Source organism: Leptosomus discolor, chromosome Z, assembly GCF_034619465.1.
Source record: "Leptosomus discolor isolate bLepDis1 chromosome Z, bLepDis1.hap2, whole genome shotgun sequence".
In the NCBI taxonomy this organism is placed as follows: Eukaryota; Metazoa; Chordata; class Aves; order Leptosomiformes; family Leptosomidae; genus Leptosomus; species Leptosomus discolor.
This window is the reverse complement of record NC_141419.1, coordinates 6,254,690-6,276,398: the sequence shown is the minus strand read 5'-3', so window position 1 is coordinate 6,276,398 and position 21,709 is coordinate 6,254,690. Positions and strand designations below refer to the sequence as shown.

The window sequence follows — 21,709 nt, the reverse complement described above, 5'->3', positions numbered from 1 at the left end:
GGGTGGGGAGAGAGGATTGGAGTACAAAACAGATAAAGTTCACAGCCATGCCTTTTAATACATTTTCCTGAAGGGAGGAAAAGTACATGTGCTTTCATGTTATCTTTTGAATGCAGCGAATCTTTAGGTCAAGAAGTTTTTGTATCTGTAAGGTCTGACCTTGAGAGTTTCTCAGGCAAAATGTCTCTTCAGACGGTGTGTATTTCCCTTTTATCAAAACTAATGAAAGTGTACAGGAGATGATACAATCTTACTAGATCGCTGCAGATACAATGGCATTGTGGAGTCCTATTACTTGCAGTCTCAAATAGAAAATTGACAAATCTTCAGTGCCCATTGGCTCTAATTCATTGCACTCCTGTTGGGTGGCAGAGGGTGGCCCAGCTTCTTTTAGACTATTCAGAATTGGATTTTGGTGTGCTGCAAGAGCGACTGCTGACATCTGGTCCTTTTTCTTAATAAAGAATGTAATTGTTTGCGATTTTGTAGCTGTTTGGAAAACATAAAGGCTTCTGCTGTCCAAAGATGCGGTAATTGTCCGTAGGTCTTTAGTGATTTTTATAATATTTAGGCTTACAGCTGGTTAGAGCTGCTATAGTGAAATAAAAAGCTTAGGAAGGAGGTAAATATTTTCATTTGAATTGTTCGATAGCTTATGTTTTAACTGATCCATATGTAAATTGGAGTGTGAAATGCTGCTGTTCTAGCATTTTTATATAATTTTTTTTTTTAGCTATTGAAATTGGGCCCTTTAGTTATCGAGGTGCATGGCAAGATGTCCTCTCACTGAAGTTGTTCCCAGTTCGTGTGACAAAGGAGGAGTATGGAATTGAAAGAAGCAACTAGCTCCAGGGCAAGCAGTGGTGCTGCTGCTGCTAGATTCGAACCCAGAGCTTTTCACCTCTGGTGCATTGTGCATTGCTGGGTGCTCCTGCTAAACATCAGCAGTTAGGTGCATTTTTGTCTTGTCTCTGCTCAATGTTCAGCACTCACATAAGGCGCAAATGAATAGACAATTAGATATGATACAAATCAATATTACAGTCTTTTTGGATAAATTTTCATCAGCGGGAACAATGGGATTTGTTTTGTTTTTTTATCACACATCTCCTAAAAATCGAATTTCTTATTAACCTATTGTTTTGACTGCCCTGGCTACGGAGGACAACTTGCATTGTTTATTTCTTCCATTTGAGTGCTTCTTTTTAATGCTTAGCTCTACAGAAAGTAAGCTTCCACTGTTTCCTTCTTTTCTGTTGCCATTAAATTTTGTTTTATTATGTATATTATAAATTAATATCTTAAGGAATTAGCGTAGGCATAGCTGTATTGTGGTGGGAAGTGACTGCAGTTCATATGGAAATCCCCAAGATGGATCTTAGCTGGCTGTCCTGGGATTGTGTAGGCAGAACAGTGTGTGCCTGGTGCTGTGGTTTAATATTCACTTGGGGGAAGTAAAGATTCTCTCAAGACTGATGACTAAAGTCTAGTTCAAATCCTGATTTTTATATGCATAAAGAGTAAAAGGGATGCACAGACTTGGCAGATGAGCCCTGGATTCACTCTGCATGTCAGGTTTGGCTCTTTACAGTTGTATAGCTTTAGCTGCTTGAGATGTAGAGGCAGAAAACAAGAGGAACAGGGATGCATGTGTAGTAAGCGCATATACTAATAAAGTCATAATTAAAGTTGTTGATTGTTGCCTATGACAGTATTTGAAACCAATGGCAGTTTATATCTCACCTTCCATCCCACAGTACCCATTTGCCATAAATCGAAGGCATGGCAATCTCATATGCTCTTATTGAGGCTTCTAAGCATCCCTGCAAGACTGGGGGTGGTCAGGATTGTGTATGGTGGGGACTGGCGTGCGGAAGGAGCTCGAGGTTCAGAGAATTGCCTAAAACCTTTCAGCAGGCTAGTGGCATACTGAGAACTTTTATATTTGCTCTGCATTTCTTGCATTTAAAGCTGTTTTGAACATTCATGTCTGTATATATGTAAAGTTCTTTAGGCCATAGGATGCTGAGTTTTGCACAGCATGCAGCAGAAGAGTTAATGTTTACTAAAGGGGTGGTGTGAATATTGGGGTATTTGCAACACCTCTGGTATGGTAACGCTTTCTTGTTCACCGGTTGCATTGCATTTAGCAATAAGCCTTGTGTGATTTGCAGGGGGTTCCGAGAACTTATTTTTCCCATTTACTAGATTTCACACCCCTGATGATTTTTTTTTTTTAAGAACGCCAGAAATAAACTGAAACTGTCAAGTTTTGAACTGACACTGCTGAGCCTTACTTGGTTTATATCCAAACTTGTCTTTGTTTACTCAGAATATCAACTCAGATTTGCCAAGGAGTTACTAAAATTTGGTGAAGTTTTCTGTGAATTTGTTTTTCTCTTTTGGTTTGTAGTAACAGGACTGAGAACATAGATGCCAAAGTTTGTCAGATACCTGCTTGCATCTCACTGCTACCTGAGAAAGTACAGGAGAAATGAGCATGGGAGGGACATGATAAAAATAAAACAATAAATCAAAGTCCATGGTCTTTGTACTCTCTTGCGTTGTATGGAAAGTTAAATTTGGTGCTTAGTACCTGTTTGCAGCTTGAGCCATGAAGGCCTCATATATGCGAGATGACTGTGCTGACTTTAGGCTCTATAAATAACACTTTTCCAGTGGGAATTGACCTAAACCCCATTTTAAATGAGCAAAGAAATCCATCCAGGCTGGAATTTGAGCCCTGTGACCGTCCCTAGAGACTGTGTTAGTTAATGAAGCCTTTGTCAGTGTCAGAGGTAAGCAAAGGACTCTTGTGGCTTGATGAATTATGCTTGGCTTGGAGAAGGGAAGAAAATGCAGTTGATTCTGAAGCCGTGCTGGCGGCATACAGGGGCTTGGGTTGTATGATGTTGGATTGAGAACTGTTTGCAAAGTGCTGCATTAACTTTCTGAAAAAAAATGTAGGTGTAGCCTGTGTCATCGTGAGCGAGTTTAAGGGACAGAGAAAGCTTTTTTCACCCTGATGCTTGTTACTGACTTGAGAAGAAAAAATGTGGCAGAACCAATGGATGATACTACTTCAGAAGCAACTGAATTATCAACCAGCTAGGCAGAGGGGATGGTTGGAAAGTAGTATGGAATAAAATGGGACATGTGGCATTAACTGGCAGCAAAGTAGCTTGGGGTTGGTTAGTGAAATATGAACAGAGAATATACGAGGAGTTACTGCTGCTGGGAACATGCCTCTGATGTTTGCTCAGGATCTATTCATGGCTTGACTCAAAAATAAAAGCAGCCTTGGTTTTGAGCATAAATCATTCCAATAAGTTGAGTAAATCCGAATGTGAACTGATACTGGTTTTCTTATGTCATTACAGTATTCTGAGAGATCTTTTTTTTTGGTCCAGAGCATCATTTCAGCCTTACAGGGATCAAAATTAAAGGATAACTGTCTAAGTTACACCAGTGAGATCTGCCTTGCAGACAGAACCAGCTTTTAAGTGTCGAGAGCATGCATGAGCTGGAAGTGTTCTCGGATTATGCTCTGCTTGTTTTATTGATGATTAATGAGAACATTCATGGTACCGGTTATTCTGTCAATATGGTTAAAAGAAGTGCTAACATCCTATTGTAATTGCCTGTTTCTTTAATAGAGAGGGAGAAAAACGTAACAGAACCACTGAGGAAAAAATTCTGAGCCAGACAAGCCTGAGGAAATGCTAGCAGAGTGTTAGCTGTCTCCTCAGGTGTGTGTCTTTCATCCACACTTATTGAAAATGGGGGAAAAGATCTGCACAGTTCTCCCTGCTGAAAGTAGAAGGGATCAGATGTGTAAAAGAGGCTGAGGCGGCAGCAGCCCGCGATACAGCTGCGGGGGATATGCCAGGCACAGAAGTGCTGGGTGACTGGGAGGCTGTGGGAGCCATAAGGACCCTGGAGCAGGTTACTGGCTGGACAGCAGAGTGCTGGCATGGAAAGCCCTCCTGGAGACAGGGCTACCACTGAATCCTGCAGACAGTGGTATGTAAGAAACAAAGACCTGTCAGCTTCATTTTTTTCTGCACATGTTGAAGTCCTTGTGCCTGGGACATCTACGAGTTGCACTTTTGCCAGCTTTGTAAAGTAGCATTTGAAGTGCATGGCGATTGTCTTGGGATTTGGCCCATGATTTGGGGGAGACAGTCAACTCCTTCAGGATGAAAGATGACTTCTAAAACTAAGATGTTACTAGGAATGACAAGATGTTTTTCCTGCCCCATAGACTACCCTACACCTTCCAGCAACTGTCTTAAAAGAAAAAAAATCTGCTACCTGCAGTGAGATCTGAAATGGGATGGATTGCTGTGGTTACATTCCCTGACCTCCTGCATTTTTTTATTCTTGATGTACATTCCATGAAGCAGCCTTGAGGAGGATGTCTGAGTGACCGCTGACTTTGCACGTCTCTGTTTCCAGTTTCCCTTAGATGTTTAATTTTTAAGCGTACATACATATGTATTTCTGAGGGTGTTTTCCCTGCAGCAGCTGGAGTAAAATGCTTACACATCCTTTTCATCAAGATTGAGGAAGCTGCAAATGTTGACTAATACACATACCTGTTTTTCAGAGGAAAGATTGAATGTATAGATAGCCTTTCACTGAAGCAAGTGAGTTTCCTCATTTCTATGTGCATGTGAGCCAGCTGTCTAGCTGAATAAGGCATACAAAACTTCATTCAAAGCCAATTGGAAGTTACTGGGCTTTTTGTGTTGGCCCCGGTGGATAATGGATTAGTTGTATACTTCATGAATGCACCTTTCAGATGACTTCAGGTCGACTGTTGCCTTGTTAGCTGGGCACACAATGTGAGAGAGGACTCACCTGCTTGTTCCAGATGGTTTTCCAAAGACCGCTCCAAAGGGCAGCTCTTACTCTGAGCTGTTGTTTTCTCAATACAGTCCCTTGCGCCTGACTTGGCTTGAATGTTGTCCTGGGGTAGCACAGGGGTGTCAGGCTAGCACTTACGGCACCATGTCATTTAAACTGTATATAGTGGGGAGAGTGGTTCATTTGATGAGAAATTTTCTTTAATAGGTGCCTTTAAATTACATGCAGGAAAAAAATCACTGAGGTATGGTGTAGTGTAATTTAATGCTGGGTTAAATGATGCAATCCAATGCGTTTTCATTAGATGTTCTGAGACAGTTCTCTAGCATTTATGCTTTAAAGGCTGTTGGATTGCCAGCTGCAATAACTATTTTGATTGCAGCCTGAGCTGATGGTGGGCATCCTACCAGAAAAATAATGTGCTCTGTTTTAATTATGGCACCTGCACTCCAAAATGGGAGCCTGCGTCACAGTATGTGTAGGATACAGTTGTACTTGATACAGTGGAACAGTATAATATGCAACAGATGGAGGTGAGAGCATTTGCAAAGGGACTGAGCTGCGGACTGTCCCAGCTGACTGTCCTTTTTCTAGGGCAAGAGAAGCTTCAATTGTGGGTTGAACCTGCTGAGCAGAGCAGTCAGTGGGTCTCTGGTGTTAAGCTCCTTTCATAGGCAGATGGGACAATTTTCCACGGGAGAAGGACTTTGTGGCATTAGGGAAGATGGTGATCTGTCACAGAGGCATGACAGCTGGGGTCCGTGAGGAGCGAAGAGCAGCATGCCCAGACCCCAGCGCAGGTCCCCCTTAGCTGCTAGGGGCATGCTGAGGGGCCTTGGTGCTCCTGGCACGTCAGAGAACCCGTAAAGAGGTGGTGGTTACGACAGCAGCTAGTTTTTACTGACACTGGTTCTAGCAAAGCTGTTCTGTGAAGCAGATTTTGCTGTTCTGCTGCAAAGGGGGAGCCGTGCACCAGAAATATTTCTATGTCGGTGGTAAACCTGAGGCAAAAAATGAAGAAGGATGCAAATAGAGTTAGAGGATTTCTGTGTTGATTTGTTTTGGTATATTGATTTTTGCCGTACTGCGAAGCAAGGGCAGGCTTATGAAGTGGTATTTCTGGCACTGGTTTAGTTTGGTTCCTCACAGTAGGAGCAGATTTAAGCCAATGAAAACCACATTGAAAATCTCACACAATCAGTGTTGGCTCCAAGCAACTTAAGGGGATAATCACTCAATAATCCATTTGGCCAGAGATATAGAAGAAATGGAAGACGATTATTCGTGCTGTTATTACTGCCCTCACCTTCTTGTTGTGGCCCTTAATAAAAACAAGGAACACAGTTTGCTGCTGTGCTTTTTCATTAGTGTATATACCGGGGTTTTTTTATTGCTGCGCTAAATAACAGTGATGTCAGAATTACAGTTTCGTGCATGAGGAGATTGGGGAATGATTTCATATTCTCTCTGCCATCATGTTGATCCCTCTGCTTTAAATTTGCCTGGGCTGCAGATTTAGGGAGGAAGGTATGAGGACAGTTTGCCAGCCAGGTAAAACAAGGCAGGGTATCTTGCCAAGCTTGGCTGTTCTGGGTCTTTGGAACGGGAGTGATGAGGCTTTACAGGAGTGATTTGAGCATGGGCCTTGTTAAGTTACTGTTTATTCAGGAGGATATTGCCTGTGCTCTTGCCTGGAAAAGGTAAGGACATCAGAAGAAGTAAAAAAATTTCAATTGTGTGTGTTGGTTGAAGGTTTAAGAGGAGGAATAACTTCTATTTTGACTGCAGCTGCTTCCAGTGAGGAACAGGAGAAATTCAATCTCATTTCTAGTGCAGGTTTTCGCTGCAGGAGGAGATATGGAAATTGGTGGCATAGAGGGTAGGAGTTGCTATATAGATATTTTTCTTATTGAAGCAGTATTTCCTGCTTCCTTCTGAATATGTTTAGTTTTAGCACTAATGGGGGCACTTTTCATCTTTTGTGGGCAGAAGGGCTGTTTGATCTGAAGGGGAAGACAGTATTTGGTCACCTTCTGTGCTGCCAGGCAACCCATTTTCTTCAGCTTGCTCCAGGGACACTAGATAGCGACACTAGATAGACACAAATGAACCTCTGAAGTTAAGGGCCTGGAGACATCGTTGGGTTTATTAATTTTTAGAGGTTCAGGAAGCCCAGAGGATTGCCCATGAAAATTGTCTCTTCAGTCGATGTGGAATCTGTAGAATGATTGAGAACACACCCTCTGTTACAATTTCATGCCCTTATGCACAGGCCATCCTTTTCTTTTAAGGCCCTGTAACTAGAAAGCATGTGTACGTGTCGAAGGGCAATGTTGTTTCAGGCGGCTTTTAATTCCCATTGACTCCTATGGGACACGTGCAACTGGCTTACAGGTAAGCAGACCTGTAAACGTTGCCTTGAATTAAAAGCAGTATCTGTGGAGTGGGGTCCCCCTAGTACATAGGCTGTGAACAGAATCTGTGATGCAAAAATCTTAGTTCAGAGAGAACAGATTTACTTTGGATATAAAAACACAGACTACCACTAACTAATTCCTAGATAATGGTGAAGCTGGGTGGTGATTAGAGGAAGAAAAATTGACAGGTTCTGCTGTCCATTGTGTGTGGTTATTGAAACTGGTCCATGCATTTCCTGGATTTTTTTTTACATGCATGAAGGTTTCAATAAGCCATTTTAATTAAACTGGAAAATAAATTAATAAAAGCGAAATGCAAAATAAATTAATAAAAATTATGGCACACTCTCAGCTCTGTGCACAGTAAAATGATCTTGAATCCTTAAAAATCCTGGAACACTTTACTTTTAATAAACAGGAACATTTGTTCTTCCAGCTTGTACAGACAATGGATTTTGTACTGAGAGTGGGTAAGTACTTCTTAGCTGACATTAAAACTTGACTGCCATCATTGGCTGGCAACTGCACGAACTTTGCCAATAACTGGAAATTTTGCTTTAATAAGGTTCTCGGGCAGAGCATGTCAGCTTTCATTAGTCAGAGTTCAATCTGTTTGAAATAATATTTAAGTTTACTAAATTGGGCCAGAGTAAGAACTGTAGGCAAGTTCACTCACTGTCTCTGGAAGTTGCCGGGGGCTGGTGGCAACTTTAAGGAGAAATTGCTTAGACTGGAAATTGCACTATATTAGTACCTGACCCCATGGTCAGAAAGACAATGGTGTCCCCCAAAATTAAAGATCTGATTTTGTTCTACTGTGCTTTTTTCATTCCATATAATATGAGGGGAAAGAAAACACTCTGAACCAAATATACTTACAGGTATTTCTTAAGGGGTCAGAGTGCTTTGTATCACAAGTGATCTTTTGCCCTCTCGTAAGAAAGACTAGCTGCTGTATAAAAAGATGTGGGATAAACCTCTTCAGTATGTGTGTAAGAAGCTTAAATTTTCTGTCTTACCGTAGCCTGTTTATCTTCTGCTACTTGTGTCCTAGTGATCCAGCTTGAATGCTCTTGATCTCAAACGATACCGTGTGGTGGTGAGTTCCTTCAGTTACTGCTGCTTCTGTGGTTTTATACAAGTTTGGGTTTAGGACCGTGATTGGGCAACAGGGATTGCACCTGAGTTTCTGCCTTTGATAATGGCAGGCAGGAGTAGAATATGAGACTTGTTTCAAAACAAATGTTCCTTATGTAAATCTGTTATGCAAATCACCTTAGCCAAGTGTAAGGAGAAGGGTGGTAAGTGAGAAGGTACACTAGCTGTTCTTGGGCTGTGTCAATACAGTATCAGGGACTTAGTGTTTGGGATCTAATAATGCCAGTTTGAAATCATTACTAAAAAGACTTTTGTAATAAAATTAGCAGTTGTCATTTAGCTCTAAGTCTGCAAGGAAAGCAGGTGGGAGGGCAGGGCACCTGGGCTGTGGGTTTCTGCAGTGCTGTCTTTGGCCTAATCACTAGACTTCTCCCATTTTTATATAGTTCTTCTGTGGATTCTAGACAGTTGCTACACTACGTCTACTAGATCATCTTGTGCGAACGATTTCATGTCTGTGGGCTTTGATTTCCTCAGTGAGTGAAGAGGTGTTACCCGTGACAGTCTTCACTGTGGCACATGTTAGATACTAAGACATAGCATGAAAAGTGCCATCCGTGGGTTTGATCTTGCAGGGACAGTTGGGTGGGGGTTGTGCAGGATTCCTTCAAACCTTATCCATTGTAAAGCTACGGAACAAATACTCTGAAGACAGCCACCTTGATAGGCTTTATTTAATTGGTAACATCAGGTTTTTGCCCTTTCTCTTATGCTATTTTAGTTTGTTTTCAATTTAATGTAGCTTGTATAATGCTTCAGACCCTTATCTGATATTTTTATGGTTTCTCAAGATGTGTTACAAGCATTATTGAATACTGTCTTGGGCTCACTCAGCAACCTTAAATATTGCTCCCCCTTTCTGGACGGGGAAAGTTATTCTGTAGGGCTCAATGACGGCTCTGAGATCACAGAGCTGGGGCTACAGCACTGCAGAGCAGATGTTGTTAGCAAGCCAGGTGTGAAGCAGAGAGACTGTTTTAAAATACCATCAATAAAGAAATACATCAGTAGTTATTCTGGTAAGCCAGAAGGTGTTAAAAGCCCAGGATGGGTTTGCCCAGTGTTTGTTGAGCAGCTATTGATTTCAAGCTGTACCAGTCTGGTTTCTTTAGCTCCGAGGCTCCCTGCTTCAGGCTGTGGTGTGTTGGCCAGAGTGGCAGCTGCCCCACTCTTGAATTTGCTAGCAGGTCAAAGGCAGAAATGGTGAGTGTAACCTTCCTCTTGGTTTCTTCCAGGTTAACGGGTTTCCAGCTGCCTGCTCCTATTGTGAGTACAGGGGTTGTGCTGTCCTTGTGGCTTGTGAGTGATTATGCCGTCAGTGCTCAAGGCTTCCAGGCAAACTATGAAGGTAAGTCTGCCCAGTTCAGTAATTGTCTTGAATGTATCTGCGTTTGGCTTATGGCAGGATGTGAAACTAAGGTGCAGAGTTTATACCAGGATACATACATATGCAGATGCTTAATCCAAGACTGGAGTACCTCATTCTTGTATAATTTGATCTCTTTTTAAAGAATTCAAAGTGCCAGTTCCTTCTAAGTGTAATGTTTTTTTTTTCCTCTCAGCATCTGCGCTTTAAAAGCCTACTCTAACAGCAAAGTGAGAATGGCTGAGAAGGAGGGGTAATGTGGGATTTGACAGTGGAATCTGCAGGGTTACAGCAAGTGCAGTCCTGTGTAGCCACTGGGATTTACAGCTGAGACAGTGGAGACTGCAGAGCAGTGCGTAGGATGCTCAGATTAGTCCATTTTTCCTTTACATTCTCTTTGCTTGTTTGTTTTTCTTTTCCCTGCACCTTCCTCTCCCAGTACTTAAATTCACCTCCCGTGTTTCTTGTCACAAATCACGTCCAGCGTTTGGTGGTTGTGGAGGTAAAGGATTGTATAGGAAGGCTTGGTAGCTTCAGGAAACTTGGACAGTGGAAGTCATCAGATCCGTGAAAGAACTGTTTATAGTAGAAAGCGGGTCGTGATTGTGATATGACCTGGTGCTGCTGGGTAAATGACAAATTAACTATCTTAAAATTCAAGTTACATTTATGTTGATTATTGAGCCTAGAATGTTGTTCGTATCGCCATAAATGTTTTTCTTTGGAGTCCTTAGAACTTCTCAACCTTAATGATAATTTTTGGTAATGAATCCTACAGGCCAGTTACCCAATACATTAAACCAGGCAGATGCCTTCATTTAGATGATGGTGATGCTCTCAACATTCCTGCACTTGACAATTGTTCAAGTTCAGGGGAGTTCTGTTTAAATACCCTTTAATTTCTGATTAAAATCTTTGCTCTGCCTTGAGGTGGCAGTGGCACTGAGATGTTTTTATTAGTCTTGAATTGTTCAGTGTGTTAGCAGATGTTCAGTACGGTTCGGCAGTGGTGCTAAAGTTCATCTCGATTGCAGACCCTGCCCTGTGTGTTCACAGGGTAAGTGTCTAGTGGGGATGCTGTTGGCTGGTGGTGTGTGGTGGCTATTGGGACCACAGGTGAGCACAGCAGTGTGGTGAGGAAGGGCAGATCCTGTTGCCTGTCTGCAAAATTTCTGCTAGAACGTACGTCAGTCACTGTGTCGAGTAGACATGACTGTATGTCGCTCCCAAATAGTGTGATAGAGGACATGTAGCTGTTTTTCTACTTTCTTGACATTTAGAGTTCATTTTTTGGCATTTACACACAGTTACTTGTACACTTTTTGTGGCCTTTTTTATTACCTTGATGCAGCAGGTGATCTTGTACAAAGGCTTGTTCCAGGGCTGCCCTTTACTCACATATATTTTAAATTATCTGATGTTTATTTGACTGGTGATTAGAAGGCTTTAAAGCAGGTAACTGAGCGCATCTCCAGGGGAAAAAGAGATGTGCTTAAAACTTAGCCTGAGCCACTGAGTGACACGGAGCATTGGTGTAAATGAAAGCTTCGTTTTGAGGGACAGAGCGGGGCAGGCTCTCTGCAAGTGCTGCTCTGAGCCTGCCTCAAAACAAACTACGTGCTTCCTATTTGGATTGTTGTTAACTGAGACTAAAAGAGGAGATGAGTGTGTGTTTGATCAAAGGGACGTGCTGCTGCTGTAATGCTGTTTCAGTTCATTGGTAATCTACGACTCAGTGAATAGCTTGTGATTCGATAATTCATGTTTAAAGACAGAACAATGCATCAGAGTCCTTGCCGTAAATGGCTCCTTTATGATCTGCTATCAAAGCCTGTTCATTACTCTCCTCCTCCCTTTTAAGCAATTGTTGGGAAATCCACCAAAAGAAGCAGAATTTTAAAATTGGAACAAAAGATCTCAAACTTTTTTAAAGGGGGACAGGAAGAAAGTACACAGTCGGAGGCATCAAAGTGACACAAAAAACATCGTGCTTACACTGACGTGTGCTCTATCTTGGTCCTCTGGGAAATACATGAATTGAGGTTGGCTTTATCTAAGTTAACATCTTCCTAGCTTATCTAGTGGGTATGATGCCTGAAAGATAAGATCTCTTACAAGCAATTTCTTGAAAGCAATGCAGATGTCTCCTGCTCATACCTGTATGCATGCTGCTTCACTTCTGGTTGTTTGAGGACACACACTTCAGCTATACATTTCACTGGCTAAAAAAGGGAGAGCTTGCATGCAGTGGTGGTGGAATCTATTAAATAATATTTCCACTGTGAGAAGTTAGAGAAGCTTTAAGACTAGATAGCGAGAGCGAGTTTCTGAAAGTCTGCAGGGCTTTTTTCAAGCCTCAGGCAAGGCAGGTGCCAGAGGTGGCAATGGAATTTGAGGAATAGCCAGCTCCAGGGCTGCTGTGTTGTGATGCTTCTTTCTTGAGCTCGCAGTTTTCTGACTTCATTATATGTTATTGTGGCTGGCTGCTAGCTCTTCCTTAATCCTCTTTTCCTCATTGTCCGACTTCCTCATCTTTCTTCCTTTAGTTTGGTGTGTGTTGCCAGCTTGTTTCTGCCTGCTTTGATTGCCTGATTCTTCGTGTTCTCTCGTCTCTTACTGTTTGTTGTGATTTTTCTCTAGATTCCAAATATTGTTTCAAAGCTCAGTAAACAGTAGGGGGTTTATGCTCATTCTTCTGCTGTGGAAGAGTGTTGAGAGCAAACAGAAAGGTGGATGTTTTCCTTCCCCAGCCATCTCTCAAGGAGTGGACGTGGTTGTGACTGTGGGCAATGCTGCTGGGGGTGCAGCATCTCTGGGTTTAAGGCCACAGCTTCAGAGACCTGGCTTCTCTGCCCAGTTGTGGCGCAGATGGTTCTGCCCGATCTCGTGTTGGTCAAGAGGTCGGGGTTCCCAGCTTCCAAGATACAAAACAAGGGCAGAATGGCTCCTTGTCGTACACGCTGTTAGGAATTCATATTTCATGAATACACATACAGCATTCAGGAGCTACTGTGTGGCATTGTGAAAGTGGGAAAGCCCAACGAAATATCACAGTTTGAGAGGAGATGTGATTAGATCAGCACAAATAACTGTTGTTAAGTGGATGATCTGGAAAAAGAACCAGGGGCAACCATTGTAGGATGGCTGGGAATGAAAAATTGTCAGCTTTTTCATGCTGAATTGGAGGAACAGAGAAAATTTCATTTCCATTTAAATATAATACTTTGAAGGCAGTTTTTTCCTTAAGAGAGTCTTTTACTAAATCTGAGTTCTTATGAAGCTCGATTTCAGAACATATCATTTAGAAAATATTTAAATTAAGTACTTTCATACTTTTTAGAATCCTTAAATTTGGTTTTTTTCCTTGTGAAACTGTCCCTTGAATTCAACATGATTTCACAATTAGCCTTGTTCACCCTCACACCGTGGGATTTTTTCCTTTTTTTATGACTAGATGATTCTTCTCAAAAATCCTAACCAGCTGTTGTGGAGACTTGCATTTCTTTTTAACCGCAGGAGTATTTCGAAGTGGAGACAGCTATAAATAATCTAAGTTAGAATTTTACTAGGATGTGAATCGTGACAGTCTCATCTTGTGAAAAATATTCCTGAAGATTTAATGACCAAAAATGACCAATGCTTCCATTTATTGCTTCCCCTTGAAAGATGTGTAAAGCTGGTATTAAGGCACATGCCTAGACTACAATGTGAAATTAATTATGATTGCTGCTGCCGCACACCTGATGAATACATAGTAAGTTGACATTTAAAATAAATGGGGCCAGTCCTTTACAATAAGAGGAAAATTGATACAAATTCCACATCATTTCCTCAATAATGTTAGTAACAGTCCATGATGAATAACAGGTGGGGTTTTTTTTTAGTTTACTAATGTAGATTTAAAATAAAATTACATTATTATTTGTAAACCATTACCCCTTGGCTGCCTTGTTAGTCCTGAGGGTATGAAAAATAGAAAGGGATTTAAGGAAAGATACCCAAACCTGCTCTTTCACACGTGACTGGAGTGCAGAAATCTCTAGAAGATGCAGGGCTCTCAGTTGAGACTTCTCCTGCTGTGGCTAGGCCAGTGTTGTCCAGTGGATTTCTAGTAGGAACAGGAAGGAATTGGATTCTCACTTTAATTTTGTCCCTATCCAGCTATATTCATGTTCTCAAGTCAGTTTTCACTGTACCTCAGTTTCTCTGTCACAAATGAGATTCTATTTTCATTCATGGTGTTTGTGTTCTAGCAATGAAAGCGCTGTATAAAAGAGGGATGCAATAATGTTGAATAGATTGTTTTCTTTAAGAAATCCTAATTTGTGTAAGTTTTAGAGTGTGGGTTTGGTTTTGGCTTTTTCCCCCAAAAGCAAAGTTCAGTTAGAAATTCCTGGAGAGAACTACGGCATTTTGGACTCTCGACACCGTTGCTGCAGAAGCAGTGCTGTGTAATGCAGCAAGATTTAACAGTAGGTGAAGATTTTCCTTCCCAAGACATGGTGTTTGATTACAGCTGCAACAAATTTGATAGCTGCAAACACTAAGTGTCTGATTGAAAAGAAACAATTATGCCTAGAAGAACACTGCTTATTTTAAGAAATTAGAAGTGTTTAAATGTAGAGGGAAACAGCCCCAAGTAAATGGTGCTGTTTTCCTTCATAATAAATACCCTCCTTTTTCTCAAGCACAAATATCTCATTCTTTAGAGGGTTGTTTGTGCGGTTGTGCATGCGTATTTAGAAAATACAATTAAAAACTGGTTCCTGTCCTTCTTTGACCATTCCTTTTGCTAAATCCGGATGATGTTTCCTGATTCTGTGCTGCTCTGTGGCTGTATTGCCTCTGTGTCCACGCTGTGAAACTGCTTCATTTCTCTGTTTTCCCATCCATCATTTGACTTTACAGTAACGGTTGCCCTATTAACGGAAGACAAACTGATCACTTTGAGTTCTCTCTGTCTTTGGAAACAGAGTACTCAAGATTTTTGTAAAAACAGATAACTGTCCAAATAACTTCTGATTATGACAGACCATCACTGTTGGGGGGGGGGGGGGAATAGGGATTCCCCAAGGCCTTGGGTAATGTGCATTTTTTGAAAGTCCTCTGATAAATTTGGAAATAGTGATCCCATTTTTCAAAGACCAGAGAGGAACTTGGATGCACAAATCCTTTGTCCTTTGAAAACGAGTCTTTAATACAAAACTCTGGGAAGAGTTTCTGAAAATCTGGCTCTAACTTGCTTGTGCTATGAGTAAAACTTGACTCTGATGGTTTGGATAGGACTCACTGGGTTGCAAGAAATTTCTTCAGTAACAGTTTAGATTTCAGTCCTACCTGCTAGCAGTTGACACTGGGGATCAAAGCTGTTATGGGGATTAGGAGTCTCCAACGTTCAAGAGATACTTAAGTGAAAGGGTGGTAAAACAGCTGGGAGCAGCCTACCAGAGGTGATGTGTGGCCACGCTGTCCCTGTGGGCTGGTCGGTGGTTATATGGTGACTCATGCTTGTCCAGTGGCTGTGCAAAGCGTATTCTCCATCTGTGTAAATAAATTTCAGAACTGCAAGGCTAGTACTGAATAGGCTAAAATTTTTAAAGCCATAACCAAATGTACTTTTTATGCCAATTTGCCTTCTGAATGAACATCATATTGGGTTCATTTAAACAGCCAGCTGGGTCCCGCTTCTCTCAGTACCTAAATCATAATTTGAAGCATACGGGGTTCTTTGTAAATTTACTGGCTTGATGCTTTTCTACTTTTTCAGACCAAGACAAATGAATGTGAATCCTGAGTTGCAGTAAAGTACACATAAACCCTTGTACTGGTGGCAGCGGGAAGGATGAAGGCTCTGAGTGTTGCTCTGCTGCTCCTTTTTTTCTGGAAGTTTGATGTTGCTTTATTTGTTTGTTTGAATCTCTGCAAGAGATGATTTAATGTGTTCAAAACCAAAATGGCCTTGCAGTTGAATGCATGGATATGGATGCTAGGATGTATTGACTCTTCAATGGCTACTTTTACTTTGGTCTGCTTAGTATTGGGCATGTTGATTGTGTGGCATAACGCTTTCTAGGACTATGCAATACCTTTTAGGGCATTTTTTGTTTTAGTAGACATAGTTCTTTACCTCCCATTCAGCCAACTGCTCTTGCAATTTTTGCCGTTTCATCCTTATCTGCTGTGCTTAATGTACCTTGCCTCAGTGGCTTTTTGTTCTCTTTTGTTTACTATGCCTCCTCAATTTAGTAGCGGTTGTGACCTGGGAAAGACTTAGCTTTGTCTCCCGCAGGCTGATCTCTCCCTCTTCCCCTCTCTCTGTATCTCACAAGCTGAGTTAGGGTTGTGTTGGCGTCTGGATGGGAGACCTCCCCAGGAAGTCCTGTGATGCTGATAGGCAGTAGGTTTGGTTAGTCACAGATAGTACAAAGCTAGTAGTGAACCTAATGGCATTGCGTGTTTTCCTCTAAAAAGAATAAAGAATATTCCTATTGGGATGAGGAGTGTGATTACAATCAGTGCTGTTTTGCTTCTGCTGTTGCTTTCTTTAGCTTCAGGCACCCAATCCGAGAGGCTTGGCGCCTGTGAATGTTGAAGGACGAGTACCAAATTTGTAAGTGTTAATAAGGTGCTAAATACAAAATTAGTCTAGCATACAGATGTTGTCTTCCCATTTAAACAATATTGGTTTAAAATTTCTTTTGAGTTTCAGACAAGAGTGCTCTTCTTTTTATCGATGAATATTGGACTGTACTATTTGATGTTCTACTTCAATGGTGGTTGTAACTGGTGAAATGATTCCTAAATATATAAATGGCCAGATCCCATGCTGAATCTACCCTATTACCTTTTTTTATTGAAGAGCTGTACTCAAGAATTAGAAGCTTGTATTAAAAAAAACCCCACGTTTGTAGCCCTCATAGTTCATAGTGATGAAGCTATGGAGAACAGCATGGGAAGCCATAAAATGGTGGTTCTCTGAATGTGCCAGCACTCTGAAACATGTGGGTTTAAAATGCCCCTTCATCTCCAAGAGGCTTTAACACTGTAACTTTGAGATGTTCATTACTGTTTAAAACTAATTCACAGAAGATGATTGCAGCAGAGATGCTGAAAGGAACAAACCAGCTATGCATCTTTCAGCTGTCTCTGTTTGCAAACAGGGAAACCCAGCTACCCTTCCTGCTGCAGTCCGGGAGCAGTGGCCTGAACTCCAGCATCTTCTGTGGTGTGGTGCGAAATACTGTTACCGGTCTGAAGACATGCTGATGGAATTAGTTGTGTTGAATTGATGATAAAAATGTTAAGATTTCTGTGCTCATTATATATAATTCCTTTTATAGTTAATTTGTTGAAAGTTGTAATTAATTTAAATTTTAGAAAACTTCCTATCTGTTGTATTGTGGAACTGCAGAAACTAAAAATCTTCCTGAAGAGTTTTAAATCCTGATTGTTGCAAATTATATGGAGTGCTGTGAAGAGAAATTGCCTGTATTTTGTATGTAGGCCCACCATATGGGAAAAGCAATGGAATAGCAGAGGACAGCAACAGATGACCCAGGACTTCCTATCTAATCCTATGTACCAAAAATTGCCTTTTTTTTTTTTTTTTGCTGCAGTAACTTGCTTAGAGCATTCAGACCAGCCAAAGAGATCAGCAGCTAGGATCCTAAATTGGCTGTGCTGGCCTCATGCACTTCTTAATAAGAATTACTGTCACTATCTTATTATTAGTGTTTATATCTTAACAGGTTTGTGGATGAGTTGACTTGTTTTGAGTCACGTTGCTGTTTCAAATGGCTGTAAAAGAACTGACTGTTCTAGAAACAAATCAAGAACTCCACAGATCATCTTTGAATGTTGATACTCCTATGCCCCAATCCATTTTAATACATGTGGATTAAAAAAGCATGATTGATAATGAAATCATGCCTGAAAGAAAGGTTAGGAACAAAAACTAGGTGTTACCCCTTTCGTTGTCACTGCTGCCTGTCAAGCAGCAATAAACCTGGAGGGAAGCAGGGAGAGCTTGAGCCTTGCTGGTGAGGGAGGCAGTGGTGCAGTGACACTGTCTAATGATAAATAGGTGAAGGATAACATCGCCCTGCAGCAGCTTTGCTTCCTGCTCCTCTGTGCTGGAACATCTGGCAGGGTTTAGCTGTGAAGGAGTGTGGTGGGGAGGCGAGGAGCAGGAGAACGCTGTGCACCGCTGTGTTCACTGCTCTCGTTTTAGGGTTCATAACACTGCACTTAGGAATGTGTGCATAGAGCTGTCAAAGCTGTGCCAAACCGTGCAGCTATTCACTCAGCACAGCGCGTTTTAATTTGCTCCTTGTTTGCAAGGTATTAGGATTTGGACTACATGATATAAACCAAGATACCAAATCAGCAGTAAGGCAATGCAGTATTGTCAATAATATTGAGTGACAGGATTGTTTCGCACAGTGTAACGTCTGGAAGAGAAGTAGTTTTATAATTAGATTTAAAGCATAGCGTTAGATTGACTGTCTCCAATTAAGTGTTTTCTACCTGATATAAAAAATTTGGTTAGCAATAGGTTTGCCTATCATATGGTTTCAGATTTTTTTTTTTTATGGCTGCTCTTTGGAATTTTTCCACAATATCTCAGCTCTGTAGCAGTGTCCCTGTTTGCCGTCAGCTGTTTGCAATGTGCAACTACTGTGTCATTTAATGTACCATATGCATATTGGAAACAAGTGATTTTGCACAGTCAACTGTTACGTTCAGTCTTGTGTTTGGAGTGGTGGATGCAAACTTGAGAGAAATAGTAAAGTATCTGGTTGGTCAAACTCAATCAACTGGGCTTTATATCCCAAATTAGCCTGAGTCCTTGCCGGTGCTGCTTGCTCCCCTTTGCTACTGGCCTGTGCCAGGACTGGAAGGACTGATGTTGGCTTGACAATGAATACATACCTTTGAAATCTTGGCTAGGATTACAAAAAAAAAAAAAAGACTACTTAACAATTTGATAGTAGTTTAGATAAGAGCAATTGCTTTAAGAACAAATTTTAAAGGGCAAAAAGCCACCTCAGAAATTTAAAGTTGGCTTGTAAACCCTATTTTGCTGTTTATTTCCAGTTATCTGTATCTTGTTTACTCCTTTTTGTTCCATGGAGGAAATTATTCTCATGGTCTGAAGCACATTCCAGTCATCAGTGGCCTTTCAGCCTTGAAAGGGAAGTGAATAGCAAGTTGGCATGTCAGCGGTGACTCAATTATTTTTCATCGCATTGGCAGAAGCTGGTGGAAGTGCTGCTCAGTCTGGTACTTGCAGATGATGTCCGATTAAATTTGCTGAAGTAAAATCAAGCAAATAAGCCAGGTGTTTGCCCCTTGCAGTGTTTATGAGCTTGGTGCTACATGAGATAGTGAGGCACTCATAAAACAACAATTCTCGATTAGAAGGTGAAGAAATAAAAGTAAATAGCTGTGCTGGCCACTGTTTTTCCCTGGGACGGGTGGCTAGGGATACTTGTGCTCATTTATGAAAGGGCACTGCTTTAGGTGGGGGGAGTGTTCAGGTGCAAATACCTTCTGGTGCATGAAGCTGCAATTAGCTCTGTTGCAGCTAAGGCGCAGTTTGGCTTTGAATAATGAGCCTCTGAGTGCTGAAGGTCAAGTACCTGTGTGGCTGGTGCTGTTCGCAGCACTGGCTTAAAGTACCGGGCTCTGGGCCCTGGTGTCTTACAGAAACTGCGTCTGAGTGAGGGGAAATACCTGAAAAGCTCCACTTCAGTCAGTTGTGTTGTCTGTTCATCTGCTGTCAGACGGGCATCAGCCTGTGAGCGCCAGCGGTGCACAGAGCAGTACCGGGCCAGACCCTCAGCTGGTGTAAACAGTGTTTGTTTTGATTTCAGTGGAACTTCTTGGTGCAGTCACTTAATTCCAGAGCGTTGCTGGTGTGCTGAGCACCCGTCAGGGTGCAGGAGCTAACCTGGAGCGTGTGGGTTTGGGTGGGGGGTGTCAGTAGATCTGCTGTAGGTGGATGGTGTCCATAGCAGTGGGGAGGCTGCAGGCTGGGGTTTTGTTGGACTGTTTGTTTGCCTAAGCTGATCATCAGCTTCTCGAGGCAGTGCTTGTTCCCAGAAGCTTGTGGTGTTAGTAGTTACTGGAGAGCCTGTGCTGCTTGGTAGGATGTGTTGTGCTGTGACAGCCCGGAGTCACTGCTCGCTAAATGTCAGTGCAAGTGAGGTGCTGTTGCAGCGAAGGATTCATGTCATGAATACAGGGGCAGAGGGTTGGTGGCTGTGGATATGCTGCTCTGAATTCCTCCGGCTGTCTGTGTATGTTAGTGTTGTTCAAACCGTGATAGGGGAAAAACTTGTGCTAGGGACTGGGTGGGTTTTGGCTGTCGGTACTGCTTTCCCTGTGAAGCCAGCAGAAATGGCAGAGCAGCTCCCTGTTCCAGTGAACGCAGCAGATGCATTGCTTTCCATTATGACTTCAGATTAAAGCAGCTCCCTGGGGAAGGAAGAGTCAACCTTTCTATTCTTTTTCTTTTTAGCTATACAAAAGATTTTTATTACTTAAATGAGCTCCCAGCAAGTCTGCCTTAATATACTACTAATTGATTTTAAGACTTGAAAGCAGCAAAGCTTATTAGCATTTGCTGACTCAGCCAGAACCCTCCCCTCCCCACGTGCTGGAGGATGAAGTGAGATATTGACCCATGTTGCTGCAGCACTAAATGAAGTTGAGGGAATATTAAGTCTCAGACTGGCATTTGATTTGCATATGCAAATGAGATCAATCAGTGCAGACGCAGGAGAGCAGGAATGCTAATGCTTTGCAAATAGGATCCAGTATTAAGCATTTAAACAAACATCAAGTGACACTTGCTCAGCTACAATACAGGGACACTTTGCTGTCAAGGAGGTCCCACTGCTGCTCCCCTCCCAGTACAGCTGCTCTGTTGATCAGCCCGTTGAGAGAAGAGCGTATAGGAGTAGCACAGAAAACTCTGAAGAATTTACGAGACTTTAATATTGCTTCTGCTTTTGTGGCATTTGGAAATGGAGGGCTATTTGTGCTTGAGATGTACTTGCCTGACCTGTAGGTTGCTGTAAGTGACTGGACAGATGAAAGGTCTTGAAAATCAGTACTTGAAAGTCTCAGCACAGCAGTGTGAGAGTACTTTATGAAGGACTCTCATTGTGGTTGTTCTTTCTGAAAACCTTCATTCTCGTCCCTTCTTGCCCCTTTTTTTTCTTTTGCATATTGTAGAGACACATTTCTTTTCAATCAAGGAATCTATTTGCGGAGCATTTAGTTGTTAGATGCGTTTGGTTTTGTTTCAGCATACATTTCCATAAAAAGTCACCACTAATGAGCTGTGTGAAAATTGCAGACTTAGTGCCAAGGCAATTTGGTTAAAGGCTTGTCCATCCTTCGTTGCCATTTGGTCCTTACATATGCACAATGTGCTTGAGCAGGTACAACCATGGTAGCTATAAAAAGGAAGCTGAGATGCTGAGGATAGTGTCACATCTCTGAAAAAATCCGTGTTGTTACTAATGCAGCTGCTATTCTTTTTTTTTGTGTCTGCATATGTTGGTTTCCCAGTTATCTCAGTAATGGGTTAAGGTTGTAAGAATTAAGAAAGATCTTCTCAAAAGCTGTGGAGTTTCTTTTCATCATTGGAATTGGCTGATGTAATTGTAGCCAGTGTTAAGGAGGGTTTTGGTCAGTTTGTCTTCCAAATCAACTGCTATTGACATTCTGTGTACTTTGAAAATCTGAATCCTGGGCTTTTGTTTCCCTGTTTGGAAAGTGTGGTAAGTGATCTGACGTGAATCCCAGTCTCTGGTCTTAATCATTGGCTCATCCTGTGTTCCCTGTGTAGAGTGGCATTCCCAAAGGTCCACAGTCACTGTCTGAGCCA

The 21,709-nt window shown here is 41.8% G+C and overlaps 1 protein-coding gene across 1 annotated transcript in view; it reads left to right on the top strand.

The window, feature by feature from the left end:
* Nucleotides 1-21,709, top strand: part of CSMD2 (CUB and Sushi multiple domains 2) — a 298,000-nt gene that overhangs the window by 32,959 nt on the left and 243,332 nt on the right. Inside the window, exon 3 of the mRNA XM_086480279.1 lies at nt 9,680-9,792. Coding sequence (XP_086336405.1) covers nt 9,680-9,792 — 113 coding nt within the window. The remainder of the gene's footprint in view (nt 1-9,679; nt 9,793-21,709) is intronic.